Genomic DNA, 20,127 nt, shown 5'->3' with positions numbered 1-20,127 from the left:
AGCGACAAGAGCAGCAAAGGGAGGTGCAAGTAAAAGACACCCACAAGGGCGTAACTTTAATCCTTCACAGATACACAAAACGTGACGCTTCAACTCCTATCTGGAGCCTTTGTCAAGCTAACGGGACAGCCGTCACACCTAAAGGGTTTTCTTCTTAGGGCATATGGAGATCACACAGAGCAACCCCGCTACATTGGAGAATGCGTCCTGGCATGTCCATGTACTACATGATCACTTGCATTCATCTGAATGGCAGCATGTAGGACTAATCTATATTGAGACTGGAGTTGTCTGATAGAAGAATACCTTTAAGAAACTGAAGAAAAAAAAAAAAAAGTATACATTTTTTGTATTTATCAGCTCGGAAATTAGCAATACAATACTATTATTGTCATAGCAATTGTGAAGTCTAATCCCTGGAAATACGAACAACGTCCGCTATTAGGAAGATTAATCAAGGTAAGAGATAGGACCCATTTGGTGGTACAACTCTAACATGATTCCATGTGGAAATGAAAACTACCGCTATAATACTGTTCACCAATGGTATAGAATACCGCCCCCATGGGATGGGACGCATCATGTTCTCTATATCTGTTCCTGTGTGTGTCCTTCAGGCTGTGCCCGCTCCTGGCATGTAGGACAAGACCATGTAAGCCTCTGAAGCCCATGAGGTGGTCCGATAGTTTCTTTCACAACCTTGTGCCCCTTCGGGCAGTACTCCTTCATGTAGATTATGTAGTGCATCGGCTCTCCTTGCATCTTAATCCTCAACCACTTGGCAGTGAAGCTTACGGCATGATCAATGAGGGCACGCAGGGTCTCCGGGGGCAGCAGGGAGCCCAGGGAAAGTGGGTGGACTTGGGCCAGAAACAGGATCTCATTCTTAATGATGTTCCCTGGAAAGAATTAAGATTACATTAGAATGATTGTCTCCAATTTGTGGCCTTCAAGTAGATGGGAAACTACAAGTACAAGCATGCCAAGACAGGCTCTGTATACTCGGAGTTGTGGATTCCCCAAAAGTTAGAGGAGACTGTTGCATTAGAAGGTAGTAGCAAAGTCGTAGACATTAGGTAGCCATCGTGATCGGCAGATCACCTTACCTACTCCAGAGAAGTGTTGCTGATCCATCAGAGTAATACAGACCGGTCTGGGAGCCGACAGCGCTCTTAGAGCCTTTTCCTTATCGAACTCCACGGACAAGATATCACAGGTGGGCTCCACATATGGAGAGGAACACCACAGTATACGGCAGTTGTAGAACACAAGGAAACTCCCAGCAGCGAAGTGCAGAATTAACCTAACAAGACACTAGATCAGTCCAGCCATGGGTCCACGTCTTCCACTGACTACTTTACATAGATATACACAGCAAAACCACATTTCTTGCCCATTTCGGTTGTCACAACAGATCAGGTAAGAGACCATTGAGTTGACAGAGGCAGGTCTGGATCACCAGTTAATCCCAATCTCCAGCTATATATGCCTTTGACAATTGACACCCAGTCACAACAGAGACAATCGAAGTTCATAACAATCGCGGATGTTAACCCTTTAAAGTGTCACGATTGCAGAGTGCCGTCCAGGTATCGAGGCATCTCAGGGCCTAATGAAGGTGCTCAGAGCTTCTATGTATTTATGCCCATTAAGACGTACCGCAGGTATATCTTAATAGACTGTTTACAGAAATACCATATATTGCAATACTGAAGTATTGGATTATATGATAGAAGCAGTCAAACAAATGCAAGTTCAAGTCACCTATGGGGACTTATCAGCATTGTCTGCCCTCTTTCTCTGAGGGCCCATCCTCTGTATAAGTCATTAGTAGTTGATGGACTGAAATCTACTGCTCAGTACTCCTGTCCATCAGCTGATCACCTGGCTGGATGTCAGTGTAGTGGGCCAGAAGTTGTCAGCCGTAAGCACAGAAAGTGCGGGCGCTGGCTTCACTCCCATAGAAATCAACAGAGTCGTGCTGCTCCTCCACTTCCTGCTTTTATCTTGGTCAGGACTTCACATCAAGTCCTGATGAGGAGAGAAGCAGGAAGTGGAAGAGCAGAGCAGCTCTCCCTTTGATTTTAATGAGTGAAGCCAACACCCACACTTCCTCCCCTGTCCCCTGATGACAACGTCCGGCCCACTGTACTAGACAGAAGGCCAGATCAGCTGATGGACATGGTCTTGATAGATCATCTGTGGGAAAAGGCAGCAGATAACCCTTTAACCCCTTAATGACATGGCCTATTTTGGCATTGAGGACCAAGTGATTTTTTTGGTGTTTTTCCATCTCCATTTTTCAAAAGCCATAACTTTATTTTTCTGTGGACGCGGCCGTATAAGGGCTTGTTTTTTGTGTGGCGAACTGTAGTTTTTATCAGTGCCACTTTTGGGTACATTGACTATATCGTAAAACTTATTATTTTTTTTATGATAACAGGGAGACAAAAAGCATCAATTCTGCCATAGATTTTTTTCCCCTTTTTTTTACAGCGTTAATCGTGCAGCATAAATGACACACAACGATAACAAAATTGTTATTTTTTTTAGGTTTTTACACTTTTTTGCAATAAAACCGCTTTTTTTTTCTCTATAGCTGCATTCAAAGTCCTGTAACTTTTTTTATTCTTTTATGTACGGAGCTCTATGAGGGCTTATTTTTTGCGAGATGAGCAGTAGTTTTTATTGGTACCATTTTGGGGAATGTACAGCTTTTTTGATCACTTTTATTGCATATTTTGCCTCTGTTTTTTTTACGCTTTTTGTTGTACAAAATAAAAAGCGTGTTCAACTCTTTGTACACGTCGCTACGGACACGTCAATACCCAATATGTGGGGTTTTAATTCTTTTTCACCTTTTTTTATGCTAATATTAAAAAAGCACAAAAAAAAGGTTTTTAACTTTTTTTTTTTTTACACTACTTGAGTCCCTCTGAGGGACTTGCAGCACTGTACCTATGATCGCTGTGATAAGGCATGGCAGAGCTGCTGCTCTGCCATACCTTATCGCTTATACAGCGATCATAGGCATTGGCAATACAGGACGCCAGTGTCTGTTGCCATGGCGACAGGCCAGGCTCTCGCGATAACATCGCAGGAGTCGGTTGAAGACACAGAGGGAGAGCGCTCCCTCTGTGAACTCTTTCCCTACCGCGATCTACTTAGATCGCGGCAGGAAAGGGGTTAAAAGTGGGTTCAATGTATTGTACGCGTCATTACGGACGCGTTGATACTAAATATGTGGGGTTTTTAATTTTTTACATTTTTTATGCTAATATGAGAAAAAGCATTAAAAAAGGGTTTGACATTTTTTTACATTTTTATTTTTCTCTTTTTTTTACAACACTTGTGTCCCTCTGAGGGACTTTTACTGTTATACTTCAGATCGCTGCAATAATGCATGGCAGGGCTTCTTCCCTGCCATGCCTTATCGCTTACTATAGCGATCATAGGCTATGGCAGTACAGGACGCCGGTATCCGGCGTCCTGTTGCCATAGCAACCAGCCGGGCATCGCGAGAGCCGGCCGGAGACAGAGGGAGCACGCTCCCTGTGTGAACCCTTTCCCTGCCGCGATCTAAGGGGTTAACAGCGGGGGGCACATCTCCGATGCTCCCCCGCTGTTGCAGCGAGACGCTGGCTGTGACTGACAGCCGGCTCCCGCTGCGGGATAGTGCGGGATCATATGTCATCCCGCGCTATCCCCAGGACGAAAGTTTAGGCCCTGTTGCGGGAAGTACCCGCCTCCCAGGACATAAACTTACTCCCTGCAGCGGGAATGGGTTAACCCCAGATGCTCAGAAGCCAATAATATACCTGGGTACTGGGTCTTTCCAATCCCCTCTCTTGTCTCCCCGTTTCGCATGAGTTAGCTCATTGACTTTAACACTCCCATACAACCCAAAATGGAAACGCAGCCATTTGCATCTGGGATGTTCTTCGTTCTCCAAAGAGCTGAGGTTATTGGGACTCGTGGTGGTTTCTGTGTTGGGTGGACAATCAATCCCAATCTTCTCCTCATGAGATTTCCCACCATCGAATTCCTGGGCATTGACAGAAGTAGCTTTAGGTGTAACACCGCAGCCAAATGCTACATAGAGGTTCTTCCCATGTACCTGAAGACAAGAGGTGAGAGTTGAAGAAGATCGACTGACACTGGTGAATGTGTAAGCCTTGGTCTACACAGCAACTTGTGGTTGTACACGTAGTAAAAATCCAGCATTCCTACAAATGCAATGAGGGAAATTTACTAAAAGCGGCATTTTCAATGCCAGTATTAATATAGTTTCCCCTGGTGCACAATGCACCTAATACACAAAGAGTCCCACACCTCTTCATGTATTAGGCATATATTGGCACCTCCACGGAAATGTATATCAGATCCAAAACTGTTGTACATGTATAGATTACACCGGTTTCTGGCACAAGTTATACATAAATGTTAGTCTGGGCAGCCACGCCCCTCCTACTTTTTATGAAAATGTCGAGGCCAGTGGAATAAGTCAAAAAGTTGCACATTTTTGCACAAGTTGGACATCTCAGGCAAATATGCAAATTATTGTGGCGTGATTAAATGAACAGTCTTTGTAGAAAAAAAAAAAAGAATAGGTGGATAAAAAAGGTCAGCACTTCCCAATAGAAATCTATAGGCGCACGTTAAACCAGGGCTGCAACATACATAGAAGCCTTTACTTGTGATAGTAAATGTATTTTGCGTGCTGTTGCAACTTTTTGGTTTCTGCTTGTAAATTAACAGTCACCTGACACCCGAAAAGCAGTTCCATCCGAGGCCTCAAAAGTGGTTCCCCCCTTGGCCTATAATAGGCTCTCGGAGGCTCCTTGTGTATAGTGATCTCTTCTTCTGCCTGTGTAGAGCTGGTTGACCACTAGATGCCTCTATGTCGGATTCAAAGACATTTCACCCTGTTAACAGTTTAAGAGGGGGTGCATTATTGTAATGCGACAAGCTGGATGGTCATATCGACGAATTGCACGTCCCCTGGGCCGTTCTGACCAGTGGATGCATGAGGAAATGACACACAAGGCGAACGGGCTCAGACCAGACAACCCACCAGTAGAGAGGATCGTCTGATCGTCCAACAAGCACAAGCAGCACCAACTGTTTCGTTGTCCACCATGACAGGTGGCACCATCGTTACACCCCTGTGTCTGTTCAAATCATTTCCAGACACTTGGCTGAAGAACATTTGGTCTCACGACACCCATTACGTGTACAGTCTGACACCCATCATCGCCTTGGTTTGCAGTGGTGTCATGAACGAAGAAACTGAACTCTATGAAGTGGAACCAAATGGTCTTCAGGGATGAATCCAGGTTTAGTTTTGGCACTGACAACGGCTGTGTTCGTGTCTGGAGACCTCGGGGTGAGCGCCTCAATCCTGCCTTTGCTGTGGAGCGGCACACTGCCCCCTGCTGGTGTGATGATCTGGGGGGCCATCGCATACAACAGCCGGTCACCCCTAGTAGTGGTACGAGGGCAGGTCAGCAATATGTTCAGGACATCCTGCAGCCACATGTGTTCCTCATATGGCGGTTTCCAAGAGGCTTCCATCAGGATAACGCTCATACGCGCACACACAAGGGGGGGGGGGGGTCACAGGAATGTCCCCACAACATTGTCACACTTCCATGGCTTCCCAGTCACCAGATTTATCGCCAATAGAACATGTATGGAACCATTTGGGACGCCAACTTCGACAGCCTACAAGTTTGTAAGATCTAGAGGATTAGCTACAGCAAATGTAGAGCGATATGACAAAGGATACCATACAGAACCTGTATGCCTACATGACTGCACGTATCACATCTTGTATCCAAGCTAAAGAAGGTACAACAGGGTAGTAGAGCCTCCATGCCTGCCCATATCACATCTTGTAACCAAGCTAAAAACGGTACAACAGGGTGATAGAGCCTTCATGCCCACCCGTATCACATCTTGTATCCGAGCTAGAGGTGGTACAAGAGGGTACTAGAGCCTACATGCCTGCCCGTATCACATCTTGTATCTAAGCTAGAGACGGCCCAACAGGGTAATAGATCCTCCATGCCTACCCGTATCACATGTTGTATCTAAGCTAGAGGTGGTTCAGAAAAGTACTAGAGCTGCCATGCCTGCCCATATCACGACTCTATCCAAGCTGAAGGCGGCCCAACAGGGTACTAGAACCTCTATGCCCGCCTGTATGACAACTTGTATCGAAGCTAGACACGGCCCAACAGGCTACTAGAGCCTCCATGCCCATCCCTATCACGTCTTGTAGCCAAGCTAGAAGGAGTGCACATAATTTTGCAATTGGCATTGAATAAGCGTGTTGTGACCCCTTTACTTAACCCAATTATGACCTAAAGAATGCTTGTGCCACATTTTATGCTTGTATGACACTGGAAAGTTACATTACACACGGGTGCCAATAGTTTTGCACATAGCATTAAATAATCAAGTTGTGACCCCTTTAGGCTCCCTGTCCACGGCCCTTGCGTAATATCGCCAGCGATATTCTGCTGCGGGGGATGAGGGGGGGGGGGGGGAAGCTGTCAGTTCTGACAGATAGGCTCACCATGGAGAATCACGGCATGCCGCGACTTAGATCCCGCGGGCGGAGAATCGTTATGATTCTCCGCTCGTGGACACCACGGCTGCGGTTTCCATAGCAACGCTATGGAAAGCATTCACTGCGTTACCCGTGGCCGGATTATCGCCGCAGGTAACAATGAACAATCGCCTGTGGACAGACAGCCTTATTTTTCCTATTTAGGACCTAAAGAATGCTCCTGCCAAATTTCATGTTTGTACAACACCGGGAAGTTACAGAATTAATAGCGAGTCAGTCAGTGAGGACTTAGAGATGAGCAAGGATATATATTCTCTCTATCTATCAAGTAGCCAATGGTCCGGTAGAACCACCCCGCATTCCAACCGCTCTGACCCTGGCGGAAGTGTCCGCAGCCACATGCTGTTCATTGCAGACATGACTGTTCAGCCAATCACTTGCTTCAGTAGGCTCCTGTGCTGGATGGATGTAACTTGAACTTCTATTGTGGGTAAAATGAAGGGTTTCTAAGAGATGCTATCTCAAGAAAAATGGCGTATAACTCTGTATCAGCGGGTTTATGAGAGACTGTCCTGTCAAACCAACCTGGTCAGCTTCTACGAGGAGGTAAGTTCTAGACTGGATCTGGTGTATCTGGACATGTGCTGCATAAAAGGGTGGTATATAAAATGAGAATGCTTGGTCTGGGCGAGAATGTGTGTAAGGGGGTAGAAAGCAGAGGGTGGTTATAAATGGTCACTATTACTAGTGGGGTACCACAGGGGGGCAGTATAGATGAAAGGTCACCAATACTTGTAGAGTACCACAGGGGGTAGTACAAGAGGTGGTACCCCACTAGTAACAGTGAACCTCAAGGGTGAGGGGGTCACTGTTACTAGTGGGATATTACAGGGGGTCACAGTTTTTAGTATGGTACCCCAGAGGGCAGTATTGGAGGGGTCACCATTACTAGTCGGGCACCACAGGGGTTGGTTTTGGGCCCTCTTCTTATTAATAGATTTATTAATGACCTGGATTGTGCAGTAACGTATCACTATTTGCAGAGGATACAAAACTGTAAAGTAACACAAGAGGACAGCATACGGTCCTGGATAGGCTCGGAGCTTGGGAGAAAATGTGATAATGTAAATTTCTGTACATGGACAGTGAAATACATGTCAACATTACATACTAGATGGGAAACCACTGGGCAACACCGACATAGGAAAGGACTTGGGGGTCTTAGTTAACTGTAAGCTTAAAGGGGTTGTCCTAATGTGTGAAGTGGGTGTGTGCACTTCTGTATGGCCATTACAATGCACTTTGTTATACACATTGCGCATTGTAAATTGGCCATACAGAAGTTATATACTGTTAAGACTGAAGCTCTGTCTGGAACATCCCTAACAAAGTGGCTGCCCAACGGTGAGGCTTGAGGCGACAGCAGGACGATCATTGTACCCCGACTCTAAGAATACGAGTGGGAAGGAGCAGCTCGGAACCACAGATTAAAAAACAACGCTGTACGGTAAGACATTATCTTGCCAACCTGGTCTGTTTTCCTGGTTGATCTTTCTCCAGATCTGAGTGTAGCTGTGCATTCTTCCTTGTAAGTAAGACCTCAAGTCCATAAGAACCCAGATGGGTTGATATGTTGCTTGAGTGGTAAGGCATTTGCTTGGCTGCTGGTGTTTGTTTATATGTACTATTCCTAGTCTGGATATTGTGGCAGGTAGCGCAGAGATACAGGCAATAATAAGCCGTGGAGCCCCCTTACTGACCTCTAAATAGGTACAACCTTTGGGTTGCAAGAAGCCTAGGTAGAACAGGACTAACTTTCAATAGTAGCTCCTGTGGAAATCTTTTGTAAAAGAAGGGAAAAATAGAGGCAGGAGCAATAAGGGAGAACGGAAGTATGGCGCACCAACAACAGACAATATGGGAAATGTACATGGCAGGAGTATGTAATGTACATGGCAAGAGTATGTAATGTACATGGCAAGAGTATGTAATGTACATGGCAAGAGTATGTAATGTACATGGCAAGAGTATGTAATGTACATGGCAAGAGTATGTAATGTACATGGCAAGAGTATGCCTATATGGAAAACAGCCAAAGAAATAGTGGAGGAGAGGGAAGGTAAACGAGCTGTGGGAAAAGATGATGTTTAGAATTTTGGGAGAATGGAGTCTTAGACCAGCAAGTTTGGGAAAGATTCAGAGATAGTCATGAAGGTTGGATAAAAGTATGTTAGACAGATGGATTAAGACAAGTATAGACACAGCAGGAATGGGCTATCAGAAGGAGGATTTCAAGGGACATATGTATTATGCACCCCCTGACAATCCACACCGGACAACACCTCCCTACGGACCTGAGGGTTGGACTTGTGGGGTGTAGTCAACAGAATCCAGATAAACGAGATTCTTGTTTGACTTGTAGTGCTCCTTGCTCAGGAGTCATGCGAGGAATTTACCGTGCAGTAACATGCAGTCAAGCAATAGCAGAAGGAGCGGCAGTGGCAGCATAGGGAGGGGCGGTTCTGATCTCCATAATGCATAATGACATGATATACTACAGAACAATTGTACAAATACAGGGCACCTAAAATGCCACATGGCAGGACCTGACACCCCTAGCTGCTTTCAAAGCTGGAGAAGCAGTTGGAGCGATCATAAATGACCATGTAAAAAGGTATTGTGGGCGCGATTTCAATCAGATAAACCCCCTTGATTAGTTATCTGGTCCATTGTACATCACGGGACTGCAGCACTGGGCTAAAGAAAAGTTACAGGAATCCTTCCTTTACCAATGTACTACAACAAAGAAGGAGGTATATATATATATATGTTCTTTGTGTAAATGTCAGTTCTGTGATTGGTTGGAAGTGTGTATAACTGCTAAATGCTGTTACTATTGTACTCGGTCTCTGTGCGAATGTTCTGTGGGGGAAATGTCTCTAGTCAGCCTTTCTGTGGAGGCTTAATATTAATATGAGAGAGACAGACTTGACCGCATGGATGGATGAGAGTTAACAACTAGAGATGAGCGAGCATACTCGCTAAGGACAATTACTCGATCGAGCATTGCCCTTAGTGAGTACCTGCCCGCTCGGAAGAAAAGGTTCGGCTACCGGCGGCGGGCGGGGAGGAGCGGAGGGGAGACCTCTCTCTCCCTCTCCCCCCCCCCCCCCGCTCCCCCCTGTTCACCTGTCACCCGCGCCGGCACCCGAACCTTTGCTCCCGAGCGGGGAGATACTCGCTAAGAACAATGCTCGATCGAGCAATTGTCCTTAGCGAGTATGCTTGCTCATCTCTATTAATAACCAGTGTTCAGGCTGTGATCAATGTAAAATGTGTGATGCAGATATTGACTGGGGATAAAGATTTTTCTCCCCCCTCTTCGTATGCAGACTGTAAATTTCAAATGAAAGCATGAAGAAGCCTTCAAACGACCAGAATCGAAGGAGTGGAGCTAATGATTTAAAAGTACGTAATGGGTCATCCCTCTCTTGTCCTCAAATTTGATGAGACATTGCAGGCAGGATCAGATTAATAATGAATTTGCTTAAAGAATATTATCACATTTCCAATGTGGATAGAGGTTTGTGGATTATTCTACCCTGTTGTAATTCATGTCTCTGTTATTGGGGCTGACATCTTACAAGCCTTATCTGTATCCATCAAATTCTCACCAGATGGATCGGTACGGGTTGAGACCTCAGGCGCCAGTTCAGAAGAGTTTTGTAGACTAACTGCTCTTGGTGAAGCTGGCTCATGTGTTTGTCCTGACAGCTGCTGCAAAAACCCAGCTTTCCGCAGGTCCTGACAAATGGTGGGCCACCTCCAAGATCGACATAGGGAAATTTGATGTACCCCCTATGATGGTAAATCTGAAGCCAGGATACACACCCCCGGGTCAAACAGTATCCCCTTAGTTTCCCACAAGAAAAATGCTGATTGGGGAACAAGTGAGAGACTTGGTTCCGATGGAGGCTTTGCGTGAGATACGTTCTCCAGCAAACACCCCTCTTTCCAGTCAAGAAAAGATGCTGAAGGGTCAGTCAGACATCTACTGCATGTAGGTGCTGTGTGCTGATGATTTGGAGGCCTGCCAACAGGCCACAATTTCACTGTTAATTTTTGTTACTTTTGGTTACAAAGCCTCAAAAGGCAAAAAAAAAAATTCAGTTCTGCCAAAACAAAGGTTGTTCTCCTGGGTCATTGCTTGGCCCAAGGAACTGGACATCTGACAGAGGAACAAAAGGCTGCTGTCCAGGCCATACCTGTACCCACATCCGTTGCCAAACTCCGCACCTTTCTGGGCCTTGTTTCATACTGCCGCCCATGGATCCACTCTGTTTCCTCTCTTATGCAACCACTCTATGGCTGTCTTTCAGTCATTCCTTTCTCTCTCACTCCTGAAGCTCCATTCTCAGCCCTCCAGCCTTGGGTATGCCCAACTACACTTTACCCTTTACTCTTTTCTGTACTGAACTTTCTGGCCATGTGACGACAATATTGACACAAAAGCATGGAGGACAACCACGGCCACTTGGATACTACTCCATGAGGCTGGATCCAGTGGCTCGAGGAGCTCCCTCATGTGTTTGTGTGGTGGCAGCAGTACAGGCAATGGTTGACTAATCTTGTGAGTTGGTATTGGACTACCTCCTAGTGGTCCTCACCCCTCATGACATCCAGAGCATACTCCCACAAGTGCAGCCCAAGCACTTAGCTCTGGCCTGTCAGATCCAGCTACAATGTGCTCTTTTCATGCCCTCCCTAATATTTCTTTTCAATGTTGTACTACCTTGAACCCGGCTACTCTTCTTCCAATTGAGTATCCTGGTTCAAATGGGGGAGGGGGAGGCATAGGTGATCTAGGTATTACACATCAGCTATTTTTATTTTTTTTTGCAATAAGATCATGATCTATTTGGAATAAAATATCAGCATGATTGTCTAGCATTGATGCAACAAGAAAATTCAGGTTTTAAAAACAGTTACTGGAACCCCCTGTTGACAATGCATATTTTGAGCTTTTTGTAGATGGTACCAGGGTGAGGATGGACGACTCCACGCCGGATATGCAGTGGTCACACAACAAGATGTCCTAAAAGCAGAAGCTCTGCCTCCGCATGTCTCAGCACAAGAAGCGGAACTGAAGGCCCTCACTGAGGCGTGTAGAGTAGCAGAAGGTAAGATGGCAAACATTTACACTGACTTCCGGTATGCATTTGGCAAAGCTCATGATTACGGCCCCATATGGAAGGCTAGACAGTTTCTTACCTCAGCAGGACAGCCAATTAAGAATGGTGCAGCGGTGCAGAGTCTCATGGAGGCCCTACTCATACCTGAAAAAGCATCATTTTAAGGTAAAAGCTTATACCAAAGCCGACACTGGAGAAGCAATAGGCAACACCCTAGCAGACTTCACAGCAAAGGCAGTGGCCCTCAAGCCATGGAAGAAAGAAGAAAAGAAGATACTGACCGCACAAGTCAGAGACTATGATTTGGACATTGATAAAAATTTGGACATTGAAAAGGACAATGATTTGAACATTAATAAACCTTTGGACATTGATGTACTAAGGACTTTATAGTTATAAGCCAGAAAGGAAGAAAAGGACAAATGGACTAAGATCGAAGCGATAGAACAGGACGGCGTATGACGAACAGTCAACAGAACTTCCCTACCACGGTCCCTGTACCCCATGATGGCCCAGCTGACGAATGGAAAGACGCATCTATCAAAAGCAGCAATGATGTCGACACTTGAACGAGGACGGGTGGCTCCTGGGTTCTCTGTAGCTGCTGCATCATTTGTCTAATATTGCATGATCTGTGCCATAAGCAACAGGGCAGAAGTAAATTGGCCACAAGAACGCTTGCCTAGACCACTCTACGGATTTCAGAGATTGCAAATTGACTACATTCAGCTCCCCACATTGGGAAGTATGAATATGTGCTTGTTGTTGATGCCTTTTCAGCTTGGAGGCCTACCCTGTTACCAAGGTAAATGAGCAGGTAACCGCAAAGAAGCTCATGAACGAGGTAATCTGCAGATACGGGGTACCGGAAGTGACTGAGTCAGACAGATACACACTTCACAGGTGAAATAATGCAACACATCATGTCTGCTCTGGGTATATCCCAGGCCTTTCACACACCCTACCATCTACAGAGTAGTGGGAAAGTAGAAAGGATGAACGGTATCCTGAAATTAAAAATACAAAAGGCAATGGAGGAAACGGGCAAACCTTGGACTGAGTGCCTTCTATTAGCCCTTTTCTCAGTTAGGTACATACCTAATAGAAAGGCAGGATTGTCTCCCTATGAAATTTTGCTTGGCAGTGTGCCAAGACTGGGCCTGTACTTTCCTCAACAACTCCCGCCGCCCGGGAGCAGGAGCCACCGGCGAATCTCCGACGGTCAGCCCTATCTGATAGGCTGACCGTGGAGAATCGGGGCAATTCGCAGCATGCTGCGAATTTTCCGCCGCGAGCGGAGAATCGCAATGATTCTCCGCTCGTGGACAGGTGGCAGAGCTTTCCATAGCAAGACTATGGGAAACATCGGCCAGCGTGATTCACCGGCGGTTTACCACAGGCGAATAAACTGCCATGGACAGGGGGTCTTAGCCTAACCACGCTATAAACATAAGTATTAAAGGGTTTGTCCCGCGCCGAAACGTTTTTTTTTTTTCCAATAGCCCCCCCGTTCGGCGCGAGACAAACCCGATGCATGTGTTGAAAAAAAAACCGGATAGTACTTACCCGAATCCCCGCACTCCGGTGACTTCTTACTTACCTTGCGAAGATGGCCGCCGGGATCTTCACCCTCGGTGGACCGCAGGTCTTCTGTGCGGTCCATTGCCGATTCCAGCCTCCTGATTGGCTGGAATCGGCACACGTGACGGGGCGGAGCTACGAGGAGCAGCTCTCCAGCACGAGCAGCCCCATTCAACACGGAGAAGACCGGACTGCGCAAGCGCGTCTAATCGGGCGATTAGACACTGAAAATTAGACGGCACCATGGAGACGAGGACGCTAGCAACGGAACAGGTAAGTGAATAACTTCTGTATGGCTCATATTTAATGCACGATGTATATTACAAAGTGCATTAATATGGCCATACAGAAGTGTATAACCCCACTTTTTTTCGCGGGACAACCCCTTTAATAATGCAATTTGTTATTGTACCCTGTGGTAATTTTTTGTTTTTCTTTGTCATTTTATATTTGATAAACATTTTGGTTCTGCTGAGTACTGAGTAAATACCTGTACCTGTAAATAAAACAGTCACTGAAGAGTTGGTGACAGTGGGATCTGGCAGAGACACAGTTGAATGTACCTTCAATGCAACGTCACCAAGAATCTTCAGATGGATGGTTTTAAAGGGGGGAATGTTAAGACTGAAGCTCTGTTGAATTCCATTTTGTCTTGTCTTATACAACACTAGCTATGAACTTTCGCCCAATTCTGTTGACCCCCTTAGAGGAGAATGCATCTGAGTGTATAGCCATTCCTTTGTTCTTTCAGAAGCTCTCATGAAATATATTTTTTCCACAGTAGAAAATGTTACAAGTTTCTGTAGATATGTACTGTCTGTAGTTCCACACGAGACCTTATGTGAAGCTTTGGCATAAAGCCATGTATACTCCCTTTCCTTTTTTCTCTTTTTCTTGATAAAACATTTGTTTTTAGTAATAAGCGTTGAATTCCTTGGTATACAGCGAACTGACTATCGCATTGATTCCTTCCGTCTGGATATACAATAATAATTTGGAACTCAGCAACATATCATTTGGGGTCCCTGGAATATCCCTAACAATACTCAACACAAGGAGGAGGCACCCCTGTAGGTAACGATCCCGTTGTCGCTGGCTACGACCATTTCTTCCAGGCGGCTTCTCCAGTAGTCGTACATGCACAGTAGAGATCCTCCTTCGGTGGATGAGCCTGGTATTCTTCGCGCATGCCCAGTAGCTCTCTTCAGTCCAGGTCTGCTGCGGTGAGGATTAAAAGTGTCCAGCTGTCAAAAAGGGGGAGGGCGAGTGTAACGGGGGGAGGAGGGGCCCGTCCGTGTACTGGTCAGGTGCCTGGGGGGCAAGGGGGGCTGCTTTCAGTGCGGGGTGGGGGTGCCGTCACATAGACTTCTTGCCGGGGGTGGGGGTGCTGGCACACAGACCTGTCCCTGTTGAGTGCCGGCACAGACTTGTTGCAGGGGAAAAGAGTGGGGGGTGTTGTCACAGTAATTTGTCGCGTGGGGTGGGAGGGGGGCTGTGACAATAATTTGTCACGCTGGTGGCTGTGACAGTAATTTGTCACGCAGGGGCGGACAGGGACGGGCGGGGGGCTGTCACAGTAATTTATCACACACGGTGTAATCCTGCCGGTGCAGGGAAGGGAGGAGGTGAGCTGTGTCTATTGTGAATGGTGGATCCTGTGTTATCTATATACATGTGTCACTGTACTTGTGGGGGGGGGGGGTGCAGTCTGTGTACTTGTGTGTGGACACTGTGGTGGGGGCATGTATGTGTGTGTGGCACTGGGTGGGCTGTGTGTGTGGGGGGGTGGGAACACTGTGGAGGGCCATGTGTGTGGTGGGAGCACTGAGGGGTGTGGGGGAGAGGGACTGTGGAGGGGGCATGTGTGTGAGGGCATGTTTGGTGGTACTTTCAATTACTTTCAATGGCAGAGGATCGCGATCCTCTGCCATTGAAAGTAATGATAAACATCATAATCTCCTGCTACTGCTGTGACAGCTGTAGCAGGAGATTCCTTCATCTCCTCGGCATGTTCCCTCATCACTGGGCACTGGGACATCATTGTCACATCATTGTCCCAGTGTCCTGTGATATGGGAACAGGTCTGGGAGATGAAGGAATCTCCTGCTATAGCTGTCACAGCAGTAGATCGCACTGCTCTCCCATTGCTTTGAATGGGGCCGGGCGGCTGCCGGCTCCATTCAAAGCAGTGAAGGGACTCGCAGAGGGAGAGAGCTATATCGGGCTGTCACTCACAACCCGAAATCGCTCTCCCCATGATAGTGTGCGTCTCTGTAATGACGCCGGTCTTCAACTAATGTGACCGGCGTCATCGGGAGTGCGCATGCTGAGGAGAGAGAGACAGCAGTGCATCATGGGAACTACCCAGCGGCACCATCTTTGAAAAATTCTTCAGGCAAGCTTTATAAGGGGAAGAAAAGGAATAAAAAGGTGAGCAAAATATTGTTTTTTATGTGTAAAGCTGTTGTGTGTGAGGCTTCTACTCTACAGGGCATTAATGGAAAAAAATTTGTTTGGGCGGTGGGACAACCTCTTTAACTGGAGCAACCAGTGCCAAGCAGTAGGATCATGGGATACATCATAAGAGAAGTAGGGCACATGACGAGAACATTGTTCTTCCTCTTCACAAGTCACTGGTCAGACCACACATGGGATATCGGAAGAAATTTATAAAGACCAGCGTTTCTAAAGGCTGGTTTACACGGCCTGATGATCGCTCAAAGAACAGTCTGCGTGACAGCTGTGTGCGATCATTTTGCATAAAGTATTAAGTAGCTACTCAGATACTTAAATACCAATTAAGTGTGCAAATGAAGACTTCCCTGAAGGCAGTTAATAGCCCAAGGCTATTATCTGTGCTCAGATCCTTTGTTCTCCACCAGGAAACAATGCTATCAGCACTCCTGGAGAACTGCTAATAAGGCTGAACAAGGATTTTTAGGTCGGACTGAATTTAATGATCAGCTAGCAGTGCATGAAAAGTGCAAGATGGGCGCACATTTAGACGCACCGATTATCGCAAAAACGATCGCCGATTAGCGATTTTTTAGCGATCACCGGCTCGCATAAATGGGCCTTTACACCGGTCTTAACACTGGCGCACGAAGCGCCTAATAGATAAAGAGGCTCACACCTTTTCATGTCTTAAGTGCATTTTGACTATAGATAAATGTTTCAGTCCAGGACAACTACGCCCCCTTATGGGGAAAATGGCGCCAATCGGCGTACCCCTCAAGAAGTCTAACAATGTTTGAGCAAGACGCTCACTTCAGACTGCTTTTTTACACCAAAAAGCCGTATATATCGGGGGACAATACAGAGATCTCTCCCATTATCTATTTATAGCCAGGACTGTAACAAGAGGTGCCCTCTAGAGGAAAGAAGGTTTCTACACCAACATAGACGGGGGTTCTTTACTGTAAGAGCAGTGAGACTATCGGTCAACACTGGGAAGACCCTCTGGCTCGTTACCTGGCAGTCCTGAATCCACGTCTCCATCAAATCTGGGAGAACGATCTGCTTGGTTCTGCCTCCAACCTTCACCACCTGCTGTCCTACGAAGGGGGAGACAAGAGAGCAGAAGCGCCGCACTGTGGGTCCTTCTGGCATCTCTGAAACCTGGTGGGAAAAACATTCCGTATCCAGAAAAGTCAACATTAAAAAGAGGGAAAACTACAAACTGCTCGTCTCCAATGTTTCCAAGGCTCATCTACTGTACATTGTAGAATATGTAGGAGAAGATTCTCTACAACCCTCCTAGGACCTTTCATACAATCTTGGCACAGTTCAGCTGTTGATTGGCTTGGGGCTGTGACAGCGAGAAGCATCATCTCACGTGATGACACTCTGCATTAATTCTCAGACCAATGTCCTCTACAGGTTCTATGTATCCCCCTACCACTCACCGAGGGCAGGAGAGCCACAACTGAGAAGCAATGGTAAATACAGCTGCATACAAAACACACTGGGCTTTTTCCATGTGTATAATGGCCTTTCTGCAAGGGGCAGATATTATGAGTCTTAGCTCTTAGACCTCATGTCCACGGGGAAAATCAGGCCCGCTCCGGATTCTCCATGGAGAATCCGCAGCGGGTCCCTCCTGCCCCGCGGACATGAGGGCTGAAAATAAGAATAAACTTACCCGCAGTGGACCGTGCAGATCTTCTCTTCTTCGCGGCCGGATCTTCTTTCTTCGGACGGCGGATGTGCTCGGCACGCCGGTGGCCAAAGAAAGAAGATCCAGCGGCGAAGAAGAGAAGAGGTGCACGGTCCGCTGCGGGTAAGTTTATTCTTATTTTAGGTCTCCCGCGGATCCGGACGGCTTCTATAGAAGCCTGCGGGAGCCGTCCCCGCGGGAGACCCGCACCTAAATGGAACATTTTTTAAAATTCACTTTTATTGACCATCCGCAGGTATTTATCTACCCGCGGGTGGTCAATGCATCCCTATAAGGGTGCTGATCCACGTGCGGGAGAAGAGTTAAAATCTGCTGCGGATTTTAATTCTTCTTTTCCCCGTGGACATGAGGCCTTAGGACCACCGCTGATCATGAAGGGGATGCCCTGTCCAAATTAGCGTTGCATGATCCACTGTTGTGTCCAGGACCATTCCAGATGGCATGAGTGAAGCCCGACAGACTCCATTAGGCTTCCTGCACACTGGTGGATATATGCTGCAGAATCCGCAGCAAATACCGCCCGTTGCTTTCTATGGAGATCTGCCACTTCTTACACACGGGCAGAAATCAATTGCGATTTCCACTCGCGTAAGAAAAAAAAAAAAAAGATATCGCATCATGCTCCATTTTCATTGAAGTCAATGGAAGCAGTACAACAACTGCCTATCTGCAATGAACATTGCAGACAGGTGGCGGATTCCGGGTGTCATCACCTAGCGACGACGCGGGGAAAAAAAAAAAAAGTTTGAAATGAAATCTGTACTGCGCATGTGCATCCGCAGTACAGAAAAGATGGCGACAAAGCAGGCATGCACCTACGTCGTTGCTGCCAGAGACGGATTCCGCTGTGTGCAGGAGGCCTTATACTCCATAGTGTCTGTCAGGCGCCGTTAGGGTCAGGCCGCTTACATGGTTGAGAAAATCGTGTGAGACAACTGCATTGAGCCGCACAAATATGAGTGATATCGGGTCATATACATGAGGGTTTTTTTTCCCCCAGTATCGAAGTGCGGAGGAAAAAAAAAAAAAATCACGGCATATCCTGAGTGTTTGAGCGTTTCCTCGGAACGCCTCACCCATTGATTTCAATGGGACCTTCAATGCATCACATGGCTGTCACATTCCATGCGATGCCCGGTTTCCCATTAGAATCAATGGGAAACACGTCCGATCCTCCATCGCGTGTGAGCAGATCAGAATGTCACATATGCGAGGCACATATCCGCAGGTAATTCGCACATTCACGAACGTGATAGGCCAAGTTTGCCGGCCCAATATCGCGCTCAATGGTTTCTCCTGATTGCTAAGTATTGGTGGTAAACCGCTGGATTACGGGATTATGTCAATTTTTTTTCTTAGTATGACAAAAATCTAAAATTTGTCACTTTTTTGTAAGAGTTCCTGGAAAATCCTCCTTAGGGGTTATCCACGGGAGTAAGATTCTGGCGCAAAGTTCTGTGCGACGCACGAGAATGTAGACTAATATGAAATCCATGGATTCATTCGCACGAGCGCGGTTTTCCTCGCAGCACGTTCCATCTGTGGACGTTCGCTCGGAACGCGGCGCCCATCGTTTCGAGTTGGACCTTAAAACCCGTGTGATGTGCACGCAGTTCCCCATTCGGGTCATTGGGAAACCCTTGCGATCCCGACGCACGTGAGGTTTGCAATTTCACAGAAGCAACGCGATTTTGAACCAAAAATTCTTCACATTGCCGTAAAAAACAAACAAAAAAAAAAAACAAACAAAAAAAAAACGCACATCGCCAAGCGTGAGGTCAGCCAGTTCATTGATTTATAGCGCACATGTAAAGTTACGATGTTCGTTGCCAGTGCGTCGCGATTTGCGAGATGATCTCATTGCATGTATTTTAAGAGTAAAAAAAATAAAATAAATATTGCCACTTCTGTCCCGGGAGTGCGGGCAGCGCCAATATAAATGCCCATTAGAAAGTTATCATTTGCAACTTTCCAAAAACTATGAACCATATTTATCAAAGCTGTGAGACAGACCGTCCTTGTTGCCCATAGCAACCAATCACAGCGCAGCTTTCATTTTCACAGCGCTGGTTAAGAACTAAAAGCTTAGCTCTGATTGGTTGCCTTGGGCAACAAGGATTGTCTTACTATCAGAGGACATTGGTAAGCAAGGCTCTATATTCCTTATATGATGCAATTGTCTCACTTTACAGAGTTACCAGCTTCTAATTGTTACAGCTACGAGAAATTATATTACCTGTTTACACTGGTGTCAGTCACCATAGGCAGGCAAAAATAAATTGGCACACCCCTATTTTAGCAACTTCCAGGGTTCCTTCGCGGGTGTTATCAACTAATTAGGCGATTCCATTTCCAATACACGGGGAGAGTTTGAACTGCAACGAGATGCTCGTGCACGTGAGTAGAGTGTAAGCTGGGATGAGCTATAGTACTTCTGCTTTATACAAACGTGGACTGAAATCATTACACCCCTATCACAGCACATTGCCTGCTTCCTATGCTGGAGCTTATACTGATTGGAGAGTTCCATTTCCAGTAATTAGGGGGGCGGCAAATGTTTCTGGTTGTGCAGCTCCACGAAAGTTTAGGTGGGCTAAACCATT

At 46.5% G+C, this 20,127-nt stretch overlaps 1 protein-coding gene and 1 long non-coding RNA gene across 4 annotated transcripts; one reads left to right on the top strand and one right to left on the bottom strand.

Annotated features, from left to right (window-relative positions):
• Window positions 1-334: 334 nt before the first annotated feature.
• Window positions 335-19,811, bottom strand: NEIL2 (nei like DNA glycosylase 2). 2 transcript variants are annotated; one of them, XM_066595128.1, is made up of 5 exons: window positions 19,761-19,811; window positions 16,819-16,965; window positions 3,819-4,117; window positions 1,107-1,303; window positions 335-899 (listed from the first exon to the last, which is right to left on the bottom strand). In XM_066595128.1, the coding sequence occupies exons 2-5, from the start codon at window positions 16,954-16,956 to the stop codon at window positions 589-591; spliced, it is 945 nt and encodes a 314-aa protein (XP_066451225.1). In that variant the 5' UTR covers window positions 16,957-16,965; window positions 19,761-19,811; the 3' UTR covers window positions 335-588. The 2 variants fall into 2 exon arrangements, with proteins under 2 accessions (XP_066451225.1, XP_066451217.1); XM_066595120.1 differs by lacking the exon at window positions 19,761-19,811 and having other exon boundaries at window positions 16,819-17,103.
• Window positions 9,088-17,007, top strand: LOC136620395 (uncharacterized). 2 transcript variants are annotated; one of them, XR_010791140.1, is made up of 3 exons: window positions 9,088-9,387; window positions 9,967-10,042; window positions 16,693-17,007. It is a non-coding gene; the product is annotated as an uncharacterized lncRNA (long non-coding RNA). The 2 variants fall into 2 exon arrangements; XR_010791139.1 differs by lacking the exon at window positions 16,693-17,007 and adding an exon at window positions 11,606-13,238.
• Window positions 19,812-20,127: the final 316 nt, after the last annotated feature.

Source organism: Eleutherodactylus coqui, chromosome 1 (assembly GCF_035609145.1).
Source record: "Eleutherodactylus coqui strain aEleCoq1 chromosome 1, aEleCoq1.hap1, whole genome shotgun sequence".
Taxonomy (NCBI): Eukaryota; Metazoa; Chordata; class Amphibia; order Anura; family Eleutherodactylidae; genus Eleutherodactylus; species Eleutherodactylus coqui.
The sequence above is the reverse complement of the archived record's forward strand: the minus strand, read 5'-3'. Positions and strand labels throughout refer to the sequence as shown.